General features: G+C 44.9%; 1 protein-coding gene across 5 annotated transcripts; it reads right to left on the bottom strand.

The window, feature by feature from the left end:
- Window positions 1–6,617: 6,617 nt before the first annotated feature.
- Window positions 6,618–23,955, bottom strand: ZNF514 (zinc finger protein 514). 5 transcript variants are annotated; one of them, XM_070573590.1, is made up of 6 exons: window positions 23,332–23,955; window positions 19,237–19,470; window positions 16,714–16,802; window positions 12,317–12,443; window positions 11,868–11,963; window positions 6,618–10,512 (listed from the first exon to the last, which is right to left on the bottom strand). In XM_070573590.1, the coding sequence occupies exons 4-6, from the start codon at window positions 12,435–12,437 to the stop codon at window positions 9,530–9,532; spliced, it is 1,200 nt and encodes a 399-aa protein (XP_070429691.1). In that variant the 5' UTR covers window positions 12,438–12,443; window positions 16,714–16,802; window positions 19,237–19,470; window positions 23,332–23,955; the 3' UTR covers window positions 6,618–9,529. The 5 variants fall into 5 exon arrangements, with proteins under 5 accessions (XP_070429691.1, XP_070429690.1, XP_070429689.1 ...); XM_070573589.1 differs by lacking the exons at window positions 19,237–19,470; window positions 23,332–23,955 and adding an exon at window positions 18,310–18,946 and having other exon boundaries at window positions 16,714–16,769; XM_070573588.1 differs by lacking the exons at window positions 19,237–19,470; window positions 23,332–23,955 and adding an exon at window positions 18,310–18,944.
- Window positions 23,956–23,969: the final 14 nt, after the last annotated feature.

Below are 23,969 nucleotides of genomic sequence, written 5' to 3'. Positions count from 1 at the left end.
GGCCCGTGTGGGCGGGGCTGCTCAAGGTGTTCTCTCGAGGAGGGGGCGGGGCTAGCCTTCCCCGGAGGGCTGCAGGTGCGCGGGCTGCCCTAGGTCCTTTTCCCGCCAGCGGGAGCTGGTGGTGCCGGCCATTCCCAGCCAGAAGGACGAGGTGCGGCCGAGCATGGGAGGAGTCTAACGGAAGGTCTGAGGGTTGAATAAGACAGCCAAGGCGTACAGAGAAGTTGTTTATACCCAACCCCGGTAAAACTCTGAAGTTTCTTAGATTTATTAAAGTACTTTGGTCGGATTTCACACGCATTTATGCATTCATTCTGATTCTAACGTTTGGTCACGTTCATATCCCAGGCCTAGCCTACCTTTTTTTTTTACTCACCCTGGGCATGGCTTTATACCATCTGGGCCTTCCCAGATTACCCAAGTAAGTAGGAGGAAAGACACGGACGTCTTGTAAGAAGCTAGGAGTCCTACTCAGCCAGACCTCTGATTTTCAAATTTAGTATAAAAATTTTAAAACATGCAGAAAAGTAAAAATAGTGACAAGCTAGAATCAGAGATTAAGATTGACACAGTTGCTTCATCTATTCCTCTTTTTCCTTTTTCTTTGCTGAAGTAGACAACCTATTTCACTCCTACTTATTTTATGATGCATCCCATTTGCAATAGACTTTTAACATATCAAATTGGCTAAATTAAAAGAAAAGAGATTGGAAAGTGTATGTTTAGTTTTTTAAGAAACTGCCAAACTCTTTTCCAAAGTGGCCATACCATTTTATATTCCCACCAGCAATGTGTGAGATCTAGTTCCTCTGCATCCTCATTGGCATTTAGTATTGTCACTTAAAAAAATTATTTTAGCTGTTCTAATAGTTGTGTAGTGATAGCTCATCATGGTTTTAATTTACGTTTCCCTAAAAGCTAATGATGTTGAACTTCTTTTCATGTGTCTCTTTGCCATCTGTGTGTCCTCCTTGGTGGAACTCTGTGTGTTGGGCTTTACTTCAGTCTTACTCCCTTTATCCTGTGAACCCTTCCTGTCGAGATGCCTTTATACCTTGCTTGAGTGCTCCAGCAGAGGAGTCTGGTGGACCTGGGCTCTTCTCTTTATTTGGTGAAATGTTTGCTACCTCTCTAGTTGGACTGTTTGGTTTCTTTTTTGGTTGAGTTTGGAGAGTTTTGTTTTTTTTTTTAAAGATTTTATTTTTTGCTTTTTTCTCCCCAAAGCCCCCTGGTACATAGTTGTATATTCTTCGTTGTGGGTCCTTCTAGTTGTGGCATGTGGGACGCTGCCTCAGCATGGTTTGATGAGCAGTGCCATGTCCGCGCCCAGGAGTCAAACCAACAAAACGCTGGGCTGCCTGCAGCGGAGCGCGTGAACTTAACCACTCGGCCACGGGGCCAGCCCCAGGTTTGGGGAGTTCTTTGTGTATTCTAGATGTAAGTACATTTTCATATAGGTGTTTTGCAAATAGTTTCTCCCAGTCTGTAGCTTGTCTTTTCATTCTTTTAACAGGGTCTTTCAGCAAGCAAAGTTTTCAATTTTGATGAAGTCCAGTGTATTGATTTTTTTCTTTAGTGGATCATGTATAGAAATATTATTGATTTTTGTATATTGATCTCATTGTATCCAGAAACTTTGCTAGCCTCATTTATTCTAACTGGTTTTTAGTGTATTTCTTAGTATTTTCTCTATATAAGATTATCCATCTGTGAATAGAGAGAGTTTTACACTTCCAGCCAGCTAACATCTCAAGATATTCTGTTACTCTGTCCCTCTCACACTTCTGTTCACTACTGCAGCAGCCTGAATCCTGCCACACTCCTGCTCCTAACAGAAGAAGGAGAACCTCATGATTGTCTTACCTCAGCTAGGGAACTTTCCATGCCATGCCTTGCTCAGATTTGTTAGAGACCCCAATTAAGAACTCTGAACTAATATTTTTTGTTGATGAATCATATCTCAAAAAATGAAACTGGAAGTTATCAAGCAAGATATGCTATCACTAATTTAAGTTCTCTTTAGAAAATAGCCCTCTACCTGAGGTAATATCAGCCCAGATGGCAGAACTTATTCCACGTCATGTATATAGTTTGTCAACTAGCCAAAGACCATAGAATAAGTATATACACTGATAGCAGATATGCTTGAGATCAGTACATGACTTTGAGATGCTTTGAAAACAAAGTTTTCCTAACCTCTGCTAGAATCCCCATCGGAAATAGACTACAAGCTAAGGGACTTATGGATTCACTCCTACTTCCTAGAGAGGTGGCTATAATAAGGCTGAGGCTCATGTGAAAGAGATAACATGGAACTGAAAGGAAATGCTGTAGCAGAGCCTTATGCCAAACAAGCAGCCTTATCCAAGGTGAGGTTCCTAACTGCATCCCCAAAGGATAAATCTCTGGAGGAATTCAAAGGGGCCATTATAAAATATCAGCGTTTAGTCCTGATTCTGAAAAAGGTTAAAAATTTTACCCTTCACCCAAAGCATCTCCAGTGCTCCCAAGATGGCTTCTTGGTGGCTCCAGATGGCTTCAAATGGATATTAGCTCGATTGATTGATTGATTAATTGATTGATTGATTTTGCCGGACATAACTACCCATCATGGTACAGACAATTGGTTACTATAAACTTTAAAAAGAGAGATTTTTAACAGGTTATTTTCAGGTCATGTATCACCTGTCAACACAATCCTCGAAAAATTGTAAAGGTGGGACATGGCCAGGAACCAAAGCCTCCAGGGTCCTTGGACACCTTCAGATGGATTTTATTCAGCTTCCACCCTCCATGAGATCTGAATATGTTTTAGTTATTATACGTCTATCTTCAGGATGGGTTGAAGCATTTCATTGCTGAAAACCTATAGTCCTTAGAGTCACTAAAAGCTGCTTGATTTTGTATTTCCAACCTGGGGCATCTCCTTTTTTATATCAAGTGATTAAGGCACACACTTGACAGGAACCATTATAACAGAACTCCATAAGGCATTACTCGTACTCAAAAACTATGTTGCCCTTACCATCCACAATATTCTGGAAAAGTTGAAAGAACCAATGGCAGCTTTAACTTAAAATTCACAAAACTTTCAGAAACCTTTAGCTTCCTGGCCAAAGGTACTTTGAGAAACCCTATGGCCATATGATTCACTCCCCTGGGGATACATCGTTTTGCCCCTAAGAGCTGATAACTGGAAGGCCTGTTTATTTAGAGATTTCACTGCCAGTCCTAGACTCTACCCTGCTGCCTGCAGACACGGCAAAATATTGAAGGGATTCACGTACTATACCCAGTCCTATCATCGACAGGTTAAGGACACCTTCCTACAGCATCTTCCTAAACAGCCTCTTTATGATCTTCAACCATCAGATTTTTGTCTATTGGAGGAGACATCAGAGAAAAAATGCTCTTGAACCTCATTGTATGGGACCTTATCAGGTACTGTCAACAAATATAGCGATGAAATTCCAAGGAGTCAATTCTACATATTTCACAGCTAAAGAAGAAATTCAGAATTGACACAACTGGAAGCCAACTCCAATAAAAGTCTTCAAACTGAGGATTCGCCAAGATACTCAAGAAGCAGGTGATCTTCAGAAGTATACGGCTGACCAAAGATCTTTAGAGTAAATAGATGACCTCAGATAGTGGATAGCTTCTGTCCAAGATGTCAGACCAAGACCTGTGTCAAAGTCCTGTTTTGTTTTTTGGCTTCTTGCTTATAGTTATTCTTATGATTTCTATAGATCCCTCATGGTCATCCACCCATAGTGGCCCCCTTTCTCTTTTCTTTCCTCTTTATTATAATTGTTAGGCCAGAACATACTCATTCTAATGTCATTCTTAAAATTATCCCAAACAGTACCCACTACTCTCAATCTTACCAACTGCTGGATATACCATTCATTGCCAGACCACCATGATAAATATATATGAACAATTCTGGTCTCAGCAAATGAGACTATAGGGAATTATGGCCAATAGTTTTTCCACTTGCCCCTACAGGGACAAATCACCTTAAACAAATCAACCTGTGACTGTATTAGTGTCCCTCCCTCTCAGAAAAAGAGCCAATTACTACAATCTATTGATCAGACCCCAGGTAATTCTAAATTTGAATCAACAACCTTCATAGGGTAATGGTTCAGTCATCACCTGGAGGAAACTAATAGGGATCCAAATACATAACACAGCTAATGTAAGGCTTTGGTTCCAATCTCATGTCATGAACGACTCCTTTTTTCCTGGTTCTCTATGTGGATCTCTATGGATTCTACTTCCTTTGCAGCCAGGCCAACTGGCCTTGTTTTCCTGACTAAAACCTCGTGCAGTTTAAGAATAGTATTCCAAGATTCATCTGTATACAGAATCCTAACTCTATCAGTCACCAATGCTGGAAATTCCAACTCAGGCAGGAGCTCCAAAATGAAGCCACCCTTGATTATTCAGGGACTCTACCTTGGAGAATTGCTGACATTGTTTATGTGAACAGTCAGAGCAGTATTTCCAATGACGGTAAATAAAAAGAGTATAAGACTCCTATCACTAACTCTGGCTGAAGTTGTTAGTGACGTCACCTCTTCCCTAGATGGAAGATCTGTAGATGTGCCTCAACTCATTGGCACAAGTAGTTATGAGCAATTGCATTGCCCTAAACTTCTTGACTAATCATGGTGGCATCTGTGCCATTGCTGTTACATCTTGTTGTACTTGGATCAATGAAACAGGCATGGTAGAAACACTACCTGGCTCAGTGCTTCTGCACAACTGCTCTCTTGCCATGATGATACAACAACAAAAAGATCTCATGATACAGTTTACCATGGAGATAACTGAACAATCCCCAAGTGGAGAAGATCTGGATCTCTAGTGTCTCTAAATTGCTTAACCTCTCTCAAGAAAGAGAATGACCAAAAGGGGGAGCTGAGGAACTAAATATATCAATGGACAATGGATACACCATATATGACAATAGAACTTTGACCCACACCTTTGCAGCAACCAGCGTGGAAACCAAACCACAGCATCTATGGCAATCAGCTCAGAACAGACAGAACTTGGTCAATGACTGCTAGTTCCCCTATTTTTTGCCCCCACTTCCAACTTAGGACCAACCATAGAAAGCTAAATATGCTCCTCAAGCTAATCACGTAAGATGTCCTGTTCCTGTTAGCCTATCTCCAGGGTTCCCATACCAACAACCTCCAATCAGGGCATGCCTGAAGCTTCCTTTTTGTTTTCTTCTCATTATAAGGCTTTCTTACTCCCTGCATGCCTTTGGGTCTCTGTCAAATACAGGTGATAGTGGCAGATCCTTTGCTATAGGAGGCTCTGAATAAATAGCCTCTGTTTGTTCTCATTTGAGTGGTCTTCATTTATTTACACAAGTGCAAAGCCCTTCATCTTACAGAGGAGAAGACTGAGACTCAGAAAGTATCATGGATGTGAACTTGCTCCAAAATGGCTTTGGCATATATGGGTCTCGAGGCACAGACTCCTGGTTGTCTGTCAATATCCATCCTCCTCTTCCTCCTTAGTAATAGAATCCCCAAATTTTAGCTGAGCCTCTTGCTGCCCAGGACAAAGATTTCAATTTCCAGCATCCCTTGCCATCAGCCATGGTTCTATGTTTAAGTTCTTGCCAGGTGTCTGTAAACAGAAGTGGTATATTGCAGTTATTTGTTGAGGAATGTCTAAAGGACAATCTTAATGTTTATGACTTATTTGAATAATAGTCGAAGAAGTATTTTTACATTGATTTGAGTGTGTGTGCTTGTGTAGTAAAGTACTTGGCTGGCCTTCCTCCGCGGTTCCTAGGGGGTAACCTCTAAAACCTGGGAATTTCCTGATAGGAAATGTCTTTGTTATTCACAGTGGGCCCGTGACCACACCTGATGGTTTATGCTAATGAGGTGACTCAGGATGGGGGCTGGCCATAACAGAAAGGCCAAGTGATTAGAGGGTTGGGGGTTGGAGTTGTGTGATATCAACCCAACCTCCAGGGATGATAGGGGCACTGGAGATTCAGTTCAACTATGTGGTCAATCGGTCATGCCAACATAATGAAAACCCAATAAAAGCTCTGGACAGTGAAGCTCAGGTGAGCGGCCCTGGTTGGCAGTTCTCTGCATATTGTTACACATCAATATGCCAGCAGGGTAATGTGTTCCTGGGGAAGATGGAAGCCTCACATTTGGGATGCTCCCACAGCTCATCCTATATGTCTCTTCCTTAGGCTGGTTTCAATTTGTATCCTTTTGCTATAATACAAACATCATAATAAATACAGCACTTTCCTGAGTTCTGAGAGTTGTTCTAGAGAATTATCAAAATTGAGTGAGTAGCGCGAACTCCCAAATTTGTAGCCAGCTGGTTAGAAAGGTGGCCTAGGGACCCCCAAATTTGTGGCTGGTGTCTGAAGTGAGAGTAGTCTTGTACTGTATCCTTAACCTGCGAAGTTTGGCCTAATGCTGGGTAGTTGGTTTGAGAAGGCATTGTAGTGCTACAAAATAAAATAGCAATGAATTTTTATATACACACACACCAGCCCACCCCCAAAAGATGGCACATTGTTAATCTGTATTGGAATTTGAAAAATAATTACAGGAAACATATTTTTCTAAGAAAATATTTAATTGGTAGTTTTCTAGAAGGAAAGCTTTTCATCTAGTATGAAAGTGTGAAGCCAACTGGAAGCACTGAGAAAACCTGAGCAATACAAGTTGTTTTTCAAATTGACACATTTAGTAAGCACTTACTGCGTGCTCATTTCTGAGAGGAAGTGTGAGAAATGACTTGAAGCACCTAGTCTGGTTCAGGAGACAAGAAAGTGGCAAGATGATAAACCACCAATGATTTAAATGGAGCAAGACAGTGATAAGAACTATCCCAAGTGCAGATATCTTTCATTTTTAAAAACTTATGCAAACAACAAATGCTTTTACAATTGCACACAAGTAAGATATGACTTCACCTCAGTGTTCAAGAGAACTCTTCATGAGGAAGGGTACTGTGAACAGGGTTCTGACTGATTATTAGGCTTTAGATAAGGGGAGAGGGCACTCTAGACTCGTGGAAGAGCTTAGGCAAGTGTTTACAGGCCAGCAAGTGTGGAGGCACGGCTGAGGCAGGGCAGGTGAGCTAGTCTGACTGAAATAGAGGTTCTTGTCAGGAGCAGCAGGAGGTTAGGGCAGACTGCAGGGGGCATTAAATGCCAAACCGAGGAGTGAGGATTTATCCTGTAGGCAGTAGAAAGGTTTTCAGAGCAGGGCAATGGGTGCGCACTGATGAGAATGGTTAACACAGCAGACACACACAAGGGACAGATTTTAGGCAAAGACTAGCTACAGGTTGTTGCAGGCATCCAGGTATGTAACATGACTTGGGTGGGGGTTAGAGAAGAGCACTGGGAAAAAAGAAGGTGAGAGAGAGCAAACTATTACTAATGTAAAATATTTGCTATTTCTGCTCCTGTGAACCTCAGCTCTCTGGGAAGAAACTCCTATAGGATTTTTAGGCTTCTAGACTAGCATCCTGATCTCAGCTGTCCAGATGCTTCCTGTGCATCCTACCTGCCTTCCCCCCTCTGCCTTGGCCAAGTACAAGCTAATTCTTTTTAGTCAAGACTCCTCTGCTCTATACTAGCTCCTGGTCTTAACTTCTCTACGTAAGTTGCAGAGGCAAATATGAACTTGAGACTCAGTAAGACTTAGGAGTAACTGTTACAGAAAATAAAAAGTGATACCAAAGACACGCAGATGGCTTGAAGTAATAGATGAGATAGGAAAATTAGTTTAGCAATCGTTGGCATATCTGTATATTTGACTTTTTAAAAAACAATTTTATTGAGGTATATTTACATACCATAAAAATCATCCCATTTTATATGTACAATTCAATGATTTTTAGCATATTTACCAAATTGTTCAACCATCACCATAATCCTATTTTAGGACATTTCCACCACCCCAATAAGATTCCTTTGAACACGTGCAGTCACTCCTAGTCTCAGGAACCACTAATGTACTGTCTCTGAAGATTTGCCTTTTCTGGACATTTCATATAAATGGAACTCTATAATATGTGGTCCCTGGCATCTGGCTACCCTCACTTAGAATAATGTTTTTGAGGTTTTGATTTTTTTTTAATAATACCCATATTTTAGTTACTTTGATGTTTAAAAAAGTTGTCATTTTATTTCAAAAACTCCAAATCCAGTAGCATAAAGATCTAATAAAAACTGCTTCTTGCTCAGACTTTGAAATCCCACTCCGTTGCCTCTTAAAGACAGGTAACATGTATTACAGGCAACAAGTGCCCGGAGGTTTTGTACAGGGAAGGCCTGCAGTCTCTCAATCCCCCAACTACAGCTGTGAACAGGAGGAAGAGGCCCAGCCCGGGTGGGTGTGTAGGCCAGGGCACAGCACTTTCTGAAGATCAGTTTCCTTAGCTCTAAAATATGGTTAGGCCAGATCACTCGTGGCTCTCTTTCTTCCTCAGCCTCCATTGTCCTCACCCACACAATAACACCCCTGCTCCCATCAGTAACAGGATGGGGAGGCAGAGCACAGCGCGGTGACAAAAACAGTCCCGCGGTGACAAAAACAGTCCCCACCAAGTAGAAAATCACCAGACTGGGCAACTCCTGAGCTTCCTTTCAGCTCTAGTTTCATGAACGGCCAGTCTGAAGGAACTTTCCTCACATTCATTAAGCTCCCAGGGGTTCTCTTATGAGTGAAGCCTTAATGTATGCTGAGGCCTGAACTATCATACCACTGGGTTTTCCAAGTTTCACTAAATTCAGAGTCACCCTAGTACAAATTCTCTGATGTGCAAAAAGGGCAGACATCCATCAAAGGCTTTCCCAAGTGCATTACATTCCCTGGGATTCTAATTAGTAGGGCAAGTTCGCTGATACTTATAAAGGGAAGAGGTTTGGCTAAAGGCTCTCCCACATTCACCATATCCATAGGGTTTTTCTCAAGAATGAATTCTCTGTTGCTTAAAGGATGAGCTCTGACTGAAGGCCTTCATTTACTGCTTTCATAGGGCTTCTCTTGTGTGTGTTCTTGATGCTTAGAAAAGGAAGTATTACTGACGGCTTTTACCACACTTGCAGAGTTTCTCTCTAGTATGAGTTATCTGATTTTTTTTTAGGAACAACATGTGACTGAAGGCTGTGCCATACTCATTACACTGATAAGGCTCCTCCCCAGTGTAAACTGTCTGATGTTGAAAAATGTGTGTCCTCTGACCAAACCTTTCCAAATTCATTACATTCACATGGTTTCTCACTAGTATGCATTCTCTGGTGTTTGATAGGGAGGAGGAGAGACTGAAAGCCCACCTTCTCTTGATACCAATAGAGCTTATCTTTAGTGTGTCCTGTCTGATGTCAAACAAGATGTGTCCTCCAACACACAAGATGTGTCTTCCTACACACATGACACTTAGAGGGTTTCTCTCTAACATATATTCTCTCAGGTTTTGTGGGGTATGTACTCTAGCCTTCCTACAGTTGCTGAATTCATAGGGGTTTTTTCCCAGCATGACTTTTCTGATGTTTAATAAGGGATGCAGTATGAGCAAAAGCTCTTCCACATTCGTTACATTTGTAGGGTTTCTCTCCAGTATGAAATCTATAATGTTGAGTGAGAGATGAACTCTGGCTGAAGGCCCTCCCACATTTATTACATTTGTAGGGTTTCTCTCCAGTATGAAATCTATAATGTACGATGAGAGATGAACTCTGGCTGAAGGTTCTCCCACATTCCCTGCATTCATAGGGCTTTTCTCCAGTATGAGTTCTCTGATGTTTAATAAGGGATGAAGTATGACCAAAGGCTCTTCCACATTCGTTACATTTGTAAGGTTTCTCTCCAGTATGAAATCTATAATGTAGAACAAGAGATGAACTCTGGCTGAAGGCTCTCCCACATTCACTGCATTCATAGGGCTTTTCTCCAGTGTGAGTCCTCTGATGTTTAATAAGGGATGAAATATGGCCAAAGGCTCTCCCACATTCACTGCATTCATAGGGCTTTTCTCCAGTGTGACATCTCTGATGGCGCCTAAGTTCTGACTGGAAGTGGAAGGACTTCCCACATTCGTTACATTTACAAGATTTCTTCCCTGGATGGGTTCTCTGAGAGTTATTTCTCCCTGAAGTCTGTCTGAATTCTGTATCACATTTATAGGATCCTTCTCCTGTGGGAACACCTTGTTGGTTAACAAAGACTGATCTTAAGCCTAAACTTCTCCCAAATTCACTCCATTCATGATCTCTCCTAAGGGTGGTAGATTTGTGAATGAGTGACGTTTCTTTCAGATGCTGTTCCTGTTTTTTTGGATGCATCTCTAACTGCTCATCACAACCACAGGCTGCTTTCAGTTTGGAGGACCAGAGTTCATCTCCAATGTGTTTTTCCACTGGTGGTACCTGGAATGATTCTTCTTTGGAAATTCCCTGACATAGTATTGATTCCTTGGCTTTAGGCCTTCTCTCCCAGTCTGGGGGAAAAAAAAAGACATTCTCGTATTACCTGTTCTATGTGCCAAGAGAAAGTAAAGTCTTACAATGGATGCAAGATAATTAACCCTTAAAATAATATCTAAAAGATATGTCCAGTTTAAGAATGGTGTATATCTGAAGAAGATTTTGGAGGTATCAAAAGTAAGAGACAAGCAGGTAATTGGAGACTGGGAAAACCTGAAAAAACAGTGTTTGGATTACAGTATACAAGGTAAGTTCAAAGATTGTAAAGATGAAAGGAGGGTAGGGAGATGCCCTCCACAAAGTCTTCCCTCAGCACCTCAGTCCACACCTTACATTATTATGTATTATGTACATATACATAGAAAAAGTATTATATTACTATATATAATTCTGGCAGGCAGAATAGTTCTCTCCCAAACATGTCCTGCCCTAATCTCAAGAAGCTATAAATATGCTACCTTATCTGGCAAAAGGAACTTTGCAGATGTGATTAAGGGCACAGACCTTGAGATGGGGAGTTTATCTTGGATTATTTAGGTGGGCCCAATCTAATCACATGAGGTTTACAATCAGAGAACATTTCCTGGCTGAGTCATGGAGATGAAGTGTAAGAAGGACTCAATCCACCATTTCTGGCTTTGACGGTGGAGGAGGGGCACCATGAGCCAAGGAATCTAGCAGTCTCTAGAAGCTGGGAACACCCCTCAGCTTACAGCCAGCAAGAAAACAAGGCCCTCAGTTCTGCAGCTGCAAGGAACTGGTCCTGCCAACAACTCAAATGAAACAGATTCTCCCCTAGAAGCTCCAGAAAGGAAAGCAGCCCTGCTGACACCTTGGCTGTAACCGTGTAAGACCCATGCCAGACTTCTGAACTATAAACTGTGAGATAATAACATTCTGTTGCTTAAAGCCGCTTAGTTTGTGACAGTTTGTTTCAGTAACAATAGAAAGCTAATACAATAATAATGACCTTTCTGAAGAGGGACATGACTGGCAATGCCTAACCAGTGCTCCCAGAAGCCAGATTCTGAGTCAAAAGGTCTTGTGTGGCTCCTGGGGATCTAAATAGTTAACAAGCTCCCTGAGAGATTCTGAAACACAGCCATGTTTACAGACCACTGTAAACAGACAGATATTAATCATGAGACTAGATCCAGATGTCAGACCCTTGCTCTCATTCTGGAAGGAAAAAAGATCAAGAAAGTACTAATATAGAGGAGATCAGCATCTTCCCTCTGTCCTCTCTTCTAGGTTCCTATATGGAGGCGCAGCCTGTGCTCCAGGACTTGAGTACTGCTTTCCTGAGCTTTAGCTCTGGCCCAAGGCTGGGCCTTATGATGTGGATACTGCTTTGGTCTCATTCACTCACCTGAGTGGTCACCTGTTGAGATCTCTCTCTCCGATATGCATGGCTCTTCCCCTTCCTCCAACTGGCAGATCATATACGGTTTGGACACTGGAAACCCTGATGGTAGAGAAAGAAAAGGATCATGACTGTATGTTAGAGGCCAACGCTTTGGCCCTTGGTCTTCAGGGTGGAGAAATTCTATAGGTGTGGACAGCCTCCAAAGAATAGGCATTGTGAAACAGCAGGAGCACAGTCATGAGACTTCTTATTCCAATTTCATTTGGAGCGGGACCTTTCCTAGCTATCAGGAGCAGAAAGACTGCATCCATAGTCCCCAAAGAGAATGTAAATGTCTGATTCCAGAAGCCCAGGGCAAAACTCAGGCAACAGGCCCTGACACCCCTAACTTTTAAACACCAAGGAGATAGGCCTGATAGGCAGGCTTTGGGCTTTGGAGAAGATGAGCTCACCCACAGAGGCCAGGTTCTTGAAGTTCTCCAGCATCACCTCTCGGTACAGGTCCTTCTGAGCAGGGTCCAGCTGCCCCCACTCCCACTGGGTGAATTCCACAGCCACATCCTCAAATGTCATCAGGTCCTGAAATACAGAAGACACTCTTGCACCCTCAGGGAGCACACTCACAGCCCTGGGGAGAAGAGTGGACGGGTGTATGACTAGAACTTCAGGACATGCAAGAAGGGATTCCAAGAGTTCTAGCTATCTCAATGCCCAGTTCTGTGTTTTATCATCTCAAAAATATTTTAAGCTGTTCCACAGATTATATCATCCTTACTACTTGGTATCCCACCCAGGGCCCACTATGTCAACATCAAGCTGCTTAGAAACAGAATCAGGGTCTCAGGAGAAATCAGGCCTACAGAGACATTCTGCTCAGGTGGGGGAGAGAAATGCAATCATTTCCTCAGTTTTCAAGAGGTTGTACTCTCAATTTAGTTGCATTTAATTAGAATCAATTAGAACAGACTAATATGCTTTATATTCTCAAATGCACTGGTATCACATGTCCCCTAATTAAGTATTTTTGAAACTTGTGACCTATGATTTCAATGACAATTTTTACTAAGACTGAATCAAATAATTTAGGGTTTATAATAATTTATCCCTTTACCTGCCTGCCAGCACACAGTTCAGTGAAAGTATATCACGTAGCCTTTTAATAGTGAATCAATAAGTCTTTTGTGAGTTTAATTACACCTCTCCCCCAAAGCCTAATCATTTTTCAATTACTGAATGTGCACATTGAGAGTGAGACCCTGGATCCCAGGTCCCCACATGGCACAACTATTCTGTGGGTCCCACCCAGAACTATCGTGTCACCCTCTATAACAGCAATTAGAACTCCTCCTATTTGACTTGTATTGTACAATAATCCATATATCCATATACTATCAACTAAAAAAGCAGATACGTGAAGGTAGTATAAACTCCTGTTACTCTTCCCCCAAAATTTTTAAAAATCAAATCCCATTAGGCACTAACAATTCCAAAGAATAAGTCAAAGTAATGATTTTACATTAGCATAAAAGTCAGTCCAAAATAATCAAATTTGGAAAACTCACTACTATAGTTATCTCTTGTGATAGATTATATTATGTGTTCAAAATATTCAGTGGCCCCTCCCTACAGAATTGATCTGCCTGCCCCACTGACCCAGGCACGGCCAAATAATCTGCTTTCACAAAAGGAATGTGAAGGAAGTGACAGGAGCTACATATAAGCAAAAGCTTTCAGAGCCAGTGGGGGTTCTGCAATTGCTTCTTTTCCCTCTGCTTTGAGAATGACAAGTGATCCCAGAGTAAAGAAGACGTGGGGTAAAGCGACAGCTTGCATGTAGTGGGGGCAAGAAATAAACCTTTGTTAGTCTAAGTCTCTGAGGGTTTGCTGTCATTATCACAGCACAACTAGCCTAAACTGACTCATTAAAAAACTGGAACTCCAAGTGAGGTTCTGCCATAACAAAAAGCCTAAAATATGTGGCATTGGCTTCAGGGCCAGGCAGTGAGGAAACTTATTGGCAAGATGGCAACCCCTGTAATTTGGTGGTGAACTGTTTGGTAAAACTGTTGCCTGCAATAATTTGAAAGATGAACAATGTAAGCACGAGCTTGTGATGTTAAGACAAGAGGCTGGAAACATCACATCAGTAGCATGAGTTGGTTGTTGACAAAATATTATGAAAAAAAAAATGAGCTCAAGAGTTTGCTGGTTTGCCAAGTAAAAATGGAAGGCAAAAGAAAGTATCCAGAAATTCCAGGACTTGCAGGGTTGGAGATTTAACCAATTCTCATTTCCAACTGGTCAAACACAATAGACATGATTCTTTTGCATGACAAAGGATGATTAAAAGCCAGCCTACTGGCAAGCACCAAGTCACAGGTGTGGCTGCCAAACCTTTTGTTTAAACCTCTGAATAATTTCAGATGGTTCTTAGTAAATCCTTTCAGTGGGACCAAATTGCTCAGGGTGACTAAAAGGATGGCTTTCCCAAGGAAACCCCAAAAGCTCTACAATGAAATCTAAAGAGAAGGGCATATCCAAAAGAACTGTGCATAAAATAAAACTATCGACACATGGAGCTGATGGAAGCAAATACACAAAAAGCTGGCTAAGTTTTTGAGAATTACACTGAATGTTCATAACTTGAAACAATCCTCGGGCTAACAACTTTCTCAGGCAGGATGAAAAAGCTGTTTAGCCCTCAAAAGAGCTTATTATCCATATTATCTTCATATGTGATCAAGGAGGATACTATAAAAAGAAGGAACTTCTGGAGGCCAGAGCCAAGAGCCAAGGAGAACACAGGACTGGGGAGCTCCACCCAGGGAGCAGAACCACGGCATAACCAAAAGACTTGCCCACTCCCAAGGTCAGTGGTCCTCACTGAGTCTGCCCAGCAGAAATTCATAACTGTCGTGGACCTGGGACTGCTGGGCTCCTCCCATGCTTCCCCTTTCTGAATGGGGGTGTTTATTGTGGTTATCCTGTCCCCATTCCTCCACTGTATGTTGGATATATGGATTTAGGCAATTTGTCCTTTTAGTTCATAGGTCTCCAGATCCAGAGGAGAAACAGCCAGACCTCATGTCCAGACTATTATACCATCCAGGACTTTGATCCTGATGGCTCTGATGGGATGGGGCTTTTGGGTTCTCTCTGTTGGCGAGAGCTTTTGTGTGTGGGAAGAAGGGAAGTGAACATCTCTGAGTAAGAAAACAAGACAGTGGTAGACTAATTATCTGTTCAAAATATTCAATGCCCTTCCCTTTGGGCCTCTCACTACGGGAGGCTTACACTCCCCACCTTATTTAACATCAGCTTGGCCACATGACCTGCTTTGGCCAACGGGTTGTGAGCAGAAGCAACACATGCCACCTCTGAGCAGAAGCTTGAAGAACAATCTCCTAGTTCTAATACTGTGCTTTCCCCCTGCCTCAAGGACAGCATATCCCAGAGCAGGGGTGATCCTTCAGCCTGAATCCCAGAGCGAAGAGGATGTTGAGCAGAATCACAGCCAGCCCACTACTGATAAGTAACATAAAGGGGAAAGACACCTTTGTTACTGTGAGCCATTGAGATCTGGTGGCTGTTGTTACCACAGCATAACTAGACTAAGCTCTACTTATTACTCTACTAATTACTTGAGAGAATTCCTCATTGGTAGGGGTTTCCCCCATTGGCTAGAAGATTAAATATAAATGTCTATCATTAAGCCAGAACCCACTAAACTACTATCTTGGATAGAGGAAATGATGCAGGCTGGCATTCATGGCCCACCATTTGGTTCTCCCTCCACATCCAGCCTACTACAGCCAAACTTGAGTCCACCTCTCGAGTCAGTCACCATTATCCCCATCATCCTCAACACAACTGAAGCTGATGGACTAAGCAAGTCCAATTGCTGAAAGAGTCCAACAACCACATGAGGTAGTTGTATTATTGAGTGGTTAAGATTTTGGAGCCAGACAACTTGGATTTGAAACTGGGCTCTCTTCCTTACTAGCTAGATAACCACGAACAAGTTATTTTATCTCTCTGTGCCTTGGTTTCTCAGTTTACCCCTCTGTGCCTCAGATGCCATTCTTCATAATAGGAAAGTTTTAAAGATGAAATGAGTTAGTATAAATTGCGTAAAATAGTTCTTGATATACGTTTGGTTCTCAGTAAATAATAATAGTTATTATTATTTTCATCATTTTCATTAACATGATTATCATCCTCATTTTACAGTTGGCAAAACCAAAGCACAGAGTTTAGGTGACCTGTCCAAGCTCACACAGCCAGGAAGAAGTGAAGTTACATCTGTCTCCTCACTAATCCAGGAAGATAACATTTGAACGGGGACCCAGCCACAAACAGCCTCCTCACCTGTCCATACCCTCAGAACCTCTTGTTCCCTCTTCTCCACGAGCCTCCCCACCCTCTCCAGCACAGCCTGAATGTCCTTTTCCCAAATCCTGATGGAAAGGCCTATCTGTGCCACTCCACCTGCCATCAAACCATGCACATCCTTACTGTGATTGGGGCTGCATCCTAGGTGCCAGAGTCCTCTCCCCTCTCTGCTTGTGACACTCCTTCAGGGCCAGGGTGCTCTCACATTACTTGGTACTCACCGCAGTGCCCATTACAGAAATAAACCAAAGGAGCTGAGTGAGTGCATACTGAACAGAGAGGAAAGGGCCCTGGGCAAGGGGCAGGGAGGCCAGCATCCACCTTGATGGGCTCAGCCTCCTGCAAAGCAGGAAATGGGATCAGTTCCCTTTGGCAAACAAAGAGGCTGCAGAGAAAAGGAGGCAAAGATATCTATAGTTCAGGCATTTGAGGAAAAATTAAGAGAACTCCAACTCACCTGGGGCCTGGCTTTCAGGAATAAACTGGCTGTTCCCTTTTCTCCCTGGTTTCTCTCTGGAGGAAGAGTAGGGTCCTGAGAAGGGAGAACTAGGAAGGTAAAAGGAGCCATGAGGAAGGCTCACCCTCATGGGATTTACAGCTCCCAGGCTCCCCAAGCTGGAGACCCCTACACAGGCAGCATGTCACCTCCACGGTTCTGGGGACTGAGCTGGGCCAAAGGGAGCTGAGGGGCAGCCTCTAGCCTGCCCACATCAGAGAGAAATGCCCTTGTACTCAGCTGTGTGAGGCCCCCACCTGTCCATAGGCCACAGCAGGACATAGGTAGGTGAAGTGTGACTCCATTGGAGAGTTATTTACTGGGCCTCCAACATGCAGGTCCTCTACGGAGGCCTTTTGAAAATATAAACAGGGAGAAGAACTTCAAGGAACTTTAAATGTAGCGTGTGAGTAAAAGGCAGGTTAGCAATACAAAACAAGGCCCAGGGCAAGGCCACGGAGGGATATACGACTTGAAGGAGAAGAAGTTACACTCTCCCCCAATCCTCAGGAATGCAGCTCGGAAGCCAGCTCTTCCTGAGAAGCTGCCCTCGGTGCTTCTTAGGTCTCTGAGCATATTCAGAAAGCCCCTCTATTATAGGGTTTTGTATCATACTATTTTTAAAGCCTTAAAACAAAAAGCACTAACCCCAACCATGCCAGAGAAGTGGTTATGGCTTCAACAAGAGCAGCACAGAGGTGGGCAGGCAGGAGATTATATGGTTGAGGTGAGCTCTAGAGCACTTCTCAGACTTCAGTGTGCACATGGATTCTTGAGGCTCTCGTTAAACAGACTCTTGGTCAGTGGATGGGGCATAGGGCCTAAGAGTCTGCACTTCTAAAGAGCTTCCAGGCGATGCCTGTGCTGCTGGTCTACAGACCACAGGCATAAGGGAAAAAAGAGGGGGTGGGAGTCCCAGAGATGCGGCCCAGCTCTGCCACTGGCTAGTTTTGTGACCTTGAGCATGTGCACTGAAGAATGAAAAGTCAAATTCAAATGCCCAGTTGGTGAAAGACGAGAGATTCTAAACCTAGAAAGCAAGGGCTTAAAACCTCCTGGGTCACCTGGATTGCCCTGTTCCCAACACTAGTGGGGAGGTGGTCACAGGAGATACCCACCGCGTACACTGCTGACTTTGTACACTGCTGAGCTAGAAGAGCTGGAAGAATCTTCCTACTTAATGAAGTGATAAAAGAAGTGGATGGCAAGGCTCCAAATGGCCCTGCTGTCCTCTGATCCCTGGCCAAGGGCCACTCCCTCACAGGTTTGTTTGCCCTCTCCCTGACACAGCAGGAGGGCAGCCTCTCCTGCCTTCCCCTCTCTCCTCTGGCCTTTGGGACAAGTCTCCCGCGGCCATCCCCTCCACCGCCGCTGTGGTCTCTCGCAGCTAGCACTGCACGCTCCTGAACCTGGAAGAGTAGAAACCGCCACAGGGAAGGAGTTGCAGGCTCTGTCCCTCCAGTGGGATTCCCTGGCCTCGTCCTACGGTCCTTTACCTATGCCCGGCACTAACTCCCCAGGAGGGCTTCCGGCCCTCTGCACCCTCGAGAGCCAAACCTGATGCTGTGGAGTCCATAGCTGGGGCTAAAGGGCGATGTCCCTTTCACTAGGTCCAAATCTCTGTCCTTCGGCCGCGGCCCTGCGGTCCTCCTGAGGGTTCCGTGAGCGGGAAGCAGGCTGGGTGACACGGGGCATCCCCACTCCGCGCGGCGACGCCCCGGCGACCCGCAGGGCTGTCAAAGCCGGGCCCCGCCAGGGCGCGCGGCGCTGCTGCTCCGGGCGGCGCTCTGCCCCGCTCCCAGGCGCGCTCAGACCCTCACCCTCCGGCCGCAGCCCCCTGGCTGCGCTCCGCCGCCCTGCTCCTCGGGACCAGGCTCTGGAAGCCAGTCCCCACGCAGCCAACCAGAAGGCACGGCCGCAGCCACACTGCGACCCCCTCGGCTGCCCCGAGACAGCGAGGGTTCCGGGGAGGGCCTCACAGGAACACGGCCGGCCCTGCGACTCTGCCCCAGCTCCAGGCGCCCACAGCCACTGCCGGCGGGCAGCCGGAGAGACACCCCCAACTCCGCCACCAGCTCCGGGCGCGGTCCCAAGGCAGGTCCGCGCACCCGCAGTGGCAAACCCACAAAAAGCAAGGCGACACCCCCGCCCCAGCCCCGCCTCCCGAGCCCAGTCTCCCGAGCCCCGTCCTGCGCCTGCGCAGACGGACCACCGCGCGGGGGTCCCACCAGCGAGCGTCGGGGGCGGGACGAGCGGCGCCTGCGGCCTGGCGGCCGGGCGAGTTCTCCCGCTGCGCTCTCGCTTCTGCTGGGACGGTCCGTGTGCATCAGCGCCCTGGCTGGAGCTTTCACCCTGCTCCCCGCCACCCGCTGGGAACTGGAAGTAGCTCTTGTGTTGGGAGTGCCCTTTGTGGCTGGGCCCCACAGCCCGGTTTAGAGCTGTTCAACAGAAGCCACTGGAAATGTGTTAAAATGAGAAGCGTACCGTGAATGCTTCAAATAAGAATTTCCAGGAGGCTCTCCGGGCGTGTTTATTTCTTGCAAAGTGCCCAGGAGATACTGATGGCTCATTGCTGGCTACTGACTTCTGTTCCACAGGCTGTCCCGTGCTTCTCCGCTTTTCTCCCATGCCCCCAGTTTGGAGTTCAGCAGAGGGGGAGCTCAAAGAAGGGGGCTCTTTGGACTCCCTCCTGCTCCAGACACGAGTATCTTTGAGGACCTAAAAGAAATGGAGAAATGCTCTGAATATTAAAGCGACGGTTCTCAGGAGGCAGTCCTCAGCCAGAGAGGGGACTTATGAAGACTGACAGATTGGTTTATAGACCCTATTTAGAAGTTCAAGGACAAATAACCTATTAAGTCAGGGCAACAAGACCATTCTCCTTTCTTGCTTTTTCAGTCTCTTTCACTTTTCTGCTAGCACTTACGGTGGCACAGACAGCCAGGATGGTACAGCAAGTGCCCGCCAAGCAAGCCCTCTGCCTCCCAAGCAGGGAGTGCTGCCCCCCGGGAACCCATGGCTGGCACAGGAGTTTCTGTTCTCTTGACTGCTCTGGAACCAAAAAGGTGAGGAGACGAACAAATGAAAAAAGACTGTCATCTCATTGGTGCTGACATAAACAGACAGAAATGGAACTGCTTCAGATGAACTTGAGGGTCACTGCCTGTCCCTGATACCTTTTCTTTTGGCACTGGCCTGCTACAGTGTCTGAAAATTTCCCCCTCTTAAATGCAGTCCTTTGGGAGAGACCTTGGTCCAGAGGCCCTTTTTACACATTCATTACCCAGGAGAGTTCATCGGTAGCTTAACAGGTATGTCCCCTCCCTAACTCAGTGTGCCATCTGATGTCAAGTACTGTTAGGGGAGCTCTGGTCCCAGCCTGCTAGGTTTCCCCATCACCTCCAACATTCCCTTTTGCCCCTCCTTTGTAGTCAAACCCTTCTCCCATCCTAACCCCTGTGTCCACTACTCTGTTCTGTCCCTATAGTTTCCCTTTTCCAGAATGTCACATCAACAGGATTATACAGTATGTAACCTTTTGAGAGTGGCTTCTTTCACTCAGCATAAAGCCCTTGAGATCCATCCATGTTGGCATGTGTATCAATAGTTCATTCCTTTTTATTCTGATTCCAGCTGTCCTTTAAGGTAAGTTGTCGGAAGGTGCCATACAACACATCCACTTACATCCTATTTACCAGAACACATGACCACACCTACCTGCAAGGAAATGTAGTCTTTATTCTTGTGCCCAGCTAAAATTCTATTGCCACAGAAAACGGAGAGAAAGGATAACGGGGGATGGCAGATTTTAAGAACGATATTGATAAACTGTCGTTTATCCAGAGGAAGAACAGATAGCAAGAGCATCTCTCTAACTCAAATTAGCCTGAAGGAGATGGCTTACTCTAAAGAGCTAAAGGAGTTTTAAGAACTAATTATAAGAAACAAAAATGTGAATGATTGACTGGTGCTTTTGTAAGGCAGAACTGAAGCACAGAGATTTCTACAGGTTCTCTGTGCTCTGGCAGACAGAGCCTCCTTAACTAACGTGCAATGTTAGAGTACCACCATCCACACCCTCCAACTTACCTGGGTAAGAAACCCCATGGTCAAAACAGGAACCTGTTCACAAGTGGGGCCCAGGCATACACGGTCAGTTAGGGTGGACTAAAGATGACCCAATGGTAGCCATTAAAAAAAAGATATTAAACAAACAAAAACACAGAAGTAAAGAGCCAATCTGACTAGAATCAGACCTAGGTATCAGAAGAAGCAACATTTTTCAGGTAGAGCGTAAAACTGTGCCTGCATCTCTTTTTTTATCCCATCCACCTAGCTTCTGATGAGACACATGCACCCCAGGGAAGAGAGAGCTGGTTGTAGAAAATAAAGATTACTAAGTAGCCAAATCTCTTTGCTCAGGGACCAACCATTCCCAACCCAATAGACTGAGTGGTAAAACAAAACACTTATCACTAAGGTCCCATACTATTCTGCTAAGATAATACCTCTATAAAGGCCACACAATATAAAGGAATGACACTTTCTTCCGAGAGAGAGAGAGATGTAGATATGGATACAGGGTATTAGGTAGCAGCAGCAAAGAGGAGAAATGCTTAGAGAGAGAAGTTCAAAGGGTGTCCCAGAAGAGGGATCTTAGAACAGCAAGAGGTGGCCTGGGAGGAACAGAAATGGCTGGTAGAAGCAACTTGCAACAGCTTAGGAGACAACCACCCAGGCAAGCAGAACAACAGTGAGGCACAGCAAAAATGTTCGTTGAAACATGGACACTGCAAAGGTACCACCAGGGTCTCTGATTACAAGTGACCCTTCTCTTCTTTCTACACTCCACCCCGGCCTCCACCTCTCTCACAGAGAAACACCCATACAAGACGAAGGTTAAAATCCACGTGGCAGGTTTTTTATTTTAATGGCCACAGATTCTTTGACATGTCTCCCTTTCAGAGCTGGGCTGTCTGTTCCCTGCCCTTGAATCTGGGCATGTTTGTGGCTGTTTCAACCAATAGCGTACAGCACATGTGACACTATTGATTTTTGAGGTTAGGTCATAAAAGGCCATGCAGCTTCTGTCTTGTTCACTGGGACACTCCCTCTTGGAGCCCTGAGCTGCCATGTAAGAAGACTGATTCCCCTGAGAGACCGCCAGGCTGTGAGAAAGTCCAAGCACAAAGAGAGGCTATATGTAGGGACTCAGTCCCAGCTGAGCCCAGCCACTAGTGCCAGTCCAGGTACCAGACCTATGGATGAAGAAGCCATTTGAGTCCTCTCAACTGAGGGTCCAGAAATCGTGAAGCACGAAAGCAAAGACAAGCCATCCTTGCTGTGCCCTGTCCAAATTCCTGACCCACAGAACCTGTTAGTATAATAATCTTGTTGTTTTAAGCCACTAAGTTTGGAGAGGTTTGTTACACAGCAGCAGACAGCCACAACATCCTGCAATTTGGCAGAGCCCACAGCTGGCGGACCTAGGAGACATCTGTTTTATTCTAAACAAGATGAATATCTGTTGTTTCTTGGCTGCTCAGCATCCATATGCCCTTCCTCTTTTGAGAAAATGAGCTAAAATTCTCTTAATCTTTCCAGCAACATGGCCAATTGGATACCCTGAACAACCCTCCTAATTGAAAAATCTAACAATGCTGAAAAGTTACATCTTTAGAAACACACTGGTCATCAGGCATGAAAATGAGGAATTTGCAAAGATTTTTAAAAATGAAGTGAGAGCTAGAACTCTGAGAGGTAAGCTAGCAGCAAACCCAACTTTTACACTGCTAAACCCTGGAGAACTTCAGTTTCCACTCTGACAGCTACCCGGGGCAGTAAAGAGAGAGATGAAGACTAGGGCATACCCAGGGGTGGGAAATTCTAGAAGGAAACTCATCTAGGACCCCAAGATTTCTGCTGTCAGCATAAGGCTAAACGAATAATAAAAGACACTATGCAGAAGGCAACAGCAGGAAAATATGTATGTCTTGGACATCATGACTTTAATCAAGTCCTAATCTTCTTGGAAGGTCCAAACCCTTTACTACAGCACAAAATCGTCCTCAACCTGGCCCCAAGTTACCGTTTATCAGCCCCTAAACCTTATCTGCCAGCCACTCATCTTGCTACTAATTCTTTGCACGTTGATCCTCTAGTCTCTATCTTTGCAGGTGCTATTCTCTCTGCTTAGGTTGCACTTTTCTTTCTTCTTAAGAAACTAATTACTCTTCTTCCAGTGTACCAGTTAGAGGAAGCCTTTGCCAACTTTCCCAGCCACAGTTAATTGCTTCCTCCGTTGGACTCCTATAGTATCTTGGAGGTGACGTAATTGTAGAACATAGTGCACTGTATTATAATAATTTCACATTCTGATTTTTCCATTGGACCTTGAGTTCTCTGGGGGCAGTAACTGTGCCATTTATATTTGTAACAATGCCTTGCAGTTTAGATTTTTTTAGTGAAAGTGTAGACTTCTTCCTGAAGTAGGATTTTATCATATTCTTTGTGTAATCTCCAGTCTTCCCTGAACCTCTAGCTCAGGGGTTCTTAGCTTTAGCTGCACATTAGAATCACCTGCAGATCTTTTCAAACCCTCGCTTCTCAGACTGGGTCCCCGGCATCAGTATGTCGAAAGCTCTTCAGGTGATTCCGGCCTGCGGCCAAGGCTGAAAATCCCTGCGATATGTCCAACAAGGGCCCTTCCAGACGTACCAACACGGGCAGGCCCGTGTGTGCTCAAAGTGTCGGAAGTCGGGCCGGCTGCCCAGTTAACTATACGTATATCGTGGACTCTTCTCTTCTTCCAACGCACAAATGTGCACGTTCCCTGCTTCAGGCCCAGCCCCGTCCTCAGAAAACTCTGCGTCTCTCCGGCCCAAATTTTAGAACCAAATTCCTTAACGCGGACAAACTGAAGCAAAAACAAGCCCCTTCCGAGCGCCAGAAAACTCAATGTCGTTGGCAGTCTTCTCGGGCGGTAAGAACCAGGGGTAGGGACGGGCCTCACGGATCAGAGAGACATATTTCCTTCGGACGGCCTTCTCATCGAAGGACTGGAGGGACGTGACACCACACGTAGGCAGTACTTCTAGGGTGACCACAAGCCTCCCCGGAATCCACAACAGGTCCCTCTTTCCGAACTGCAGCGTTTGATACGATTCGGCGCCGCCTAACCCTGTCTCAGAAGTGTACGCTTGCGCAGATTGTCAGAC

Source organism: Equus przewalskii, chromosome 14 (genome assembly GCF_037783145.1).
Source record: "Equus przewalskii isolate Varuska chromosome 14, EquPr2, whole genome shotgun sequence".
NCBI lineage: Eukaryota > Metazoa > Chordata > Mammalia > Perissodactyla > Equidae > Equus > Equus przewalskii.
This window is presented reverse-complemented; position numbering and strand designations above follow the sequence as displayed.

Bases quoted from the DNA above. Each gene is read 5' to 3' on its own strand.
- ZNF514 (XM_070573588.1), bottom strand. The intron at 11,964-12,316 runs GTGAGCTCATCT...CTCTACCATCAG, and splicing joins CAAGAACCTGGCCTCTGTGG to GGTTTCCAGTGTCCAAACCG. The intron at 10,513-11,867 runs GTGAGTGAATGA...TTTTTCCCCCAG, and splicing joins CTCAACAGGTGACCACTCAG to ACTGGGAGAGAAGGCCTAAA.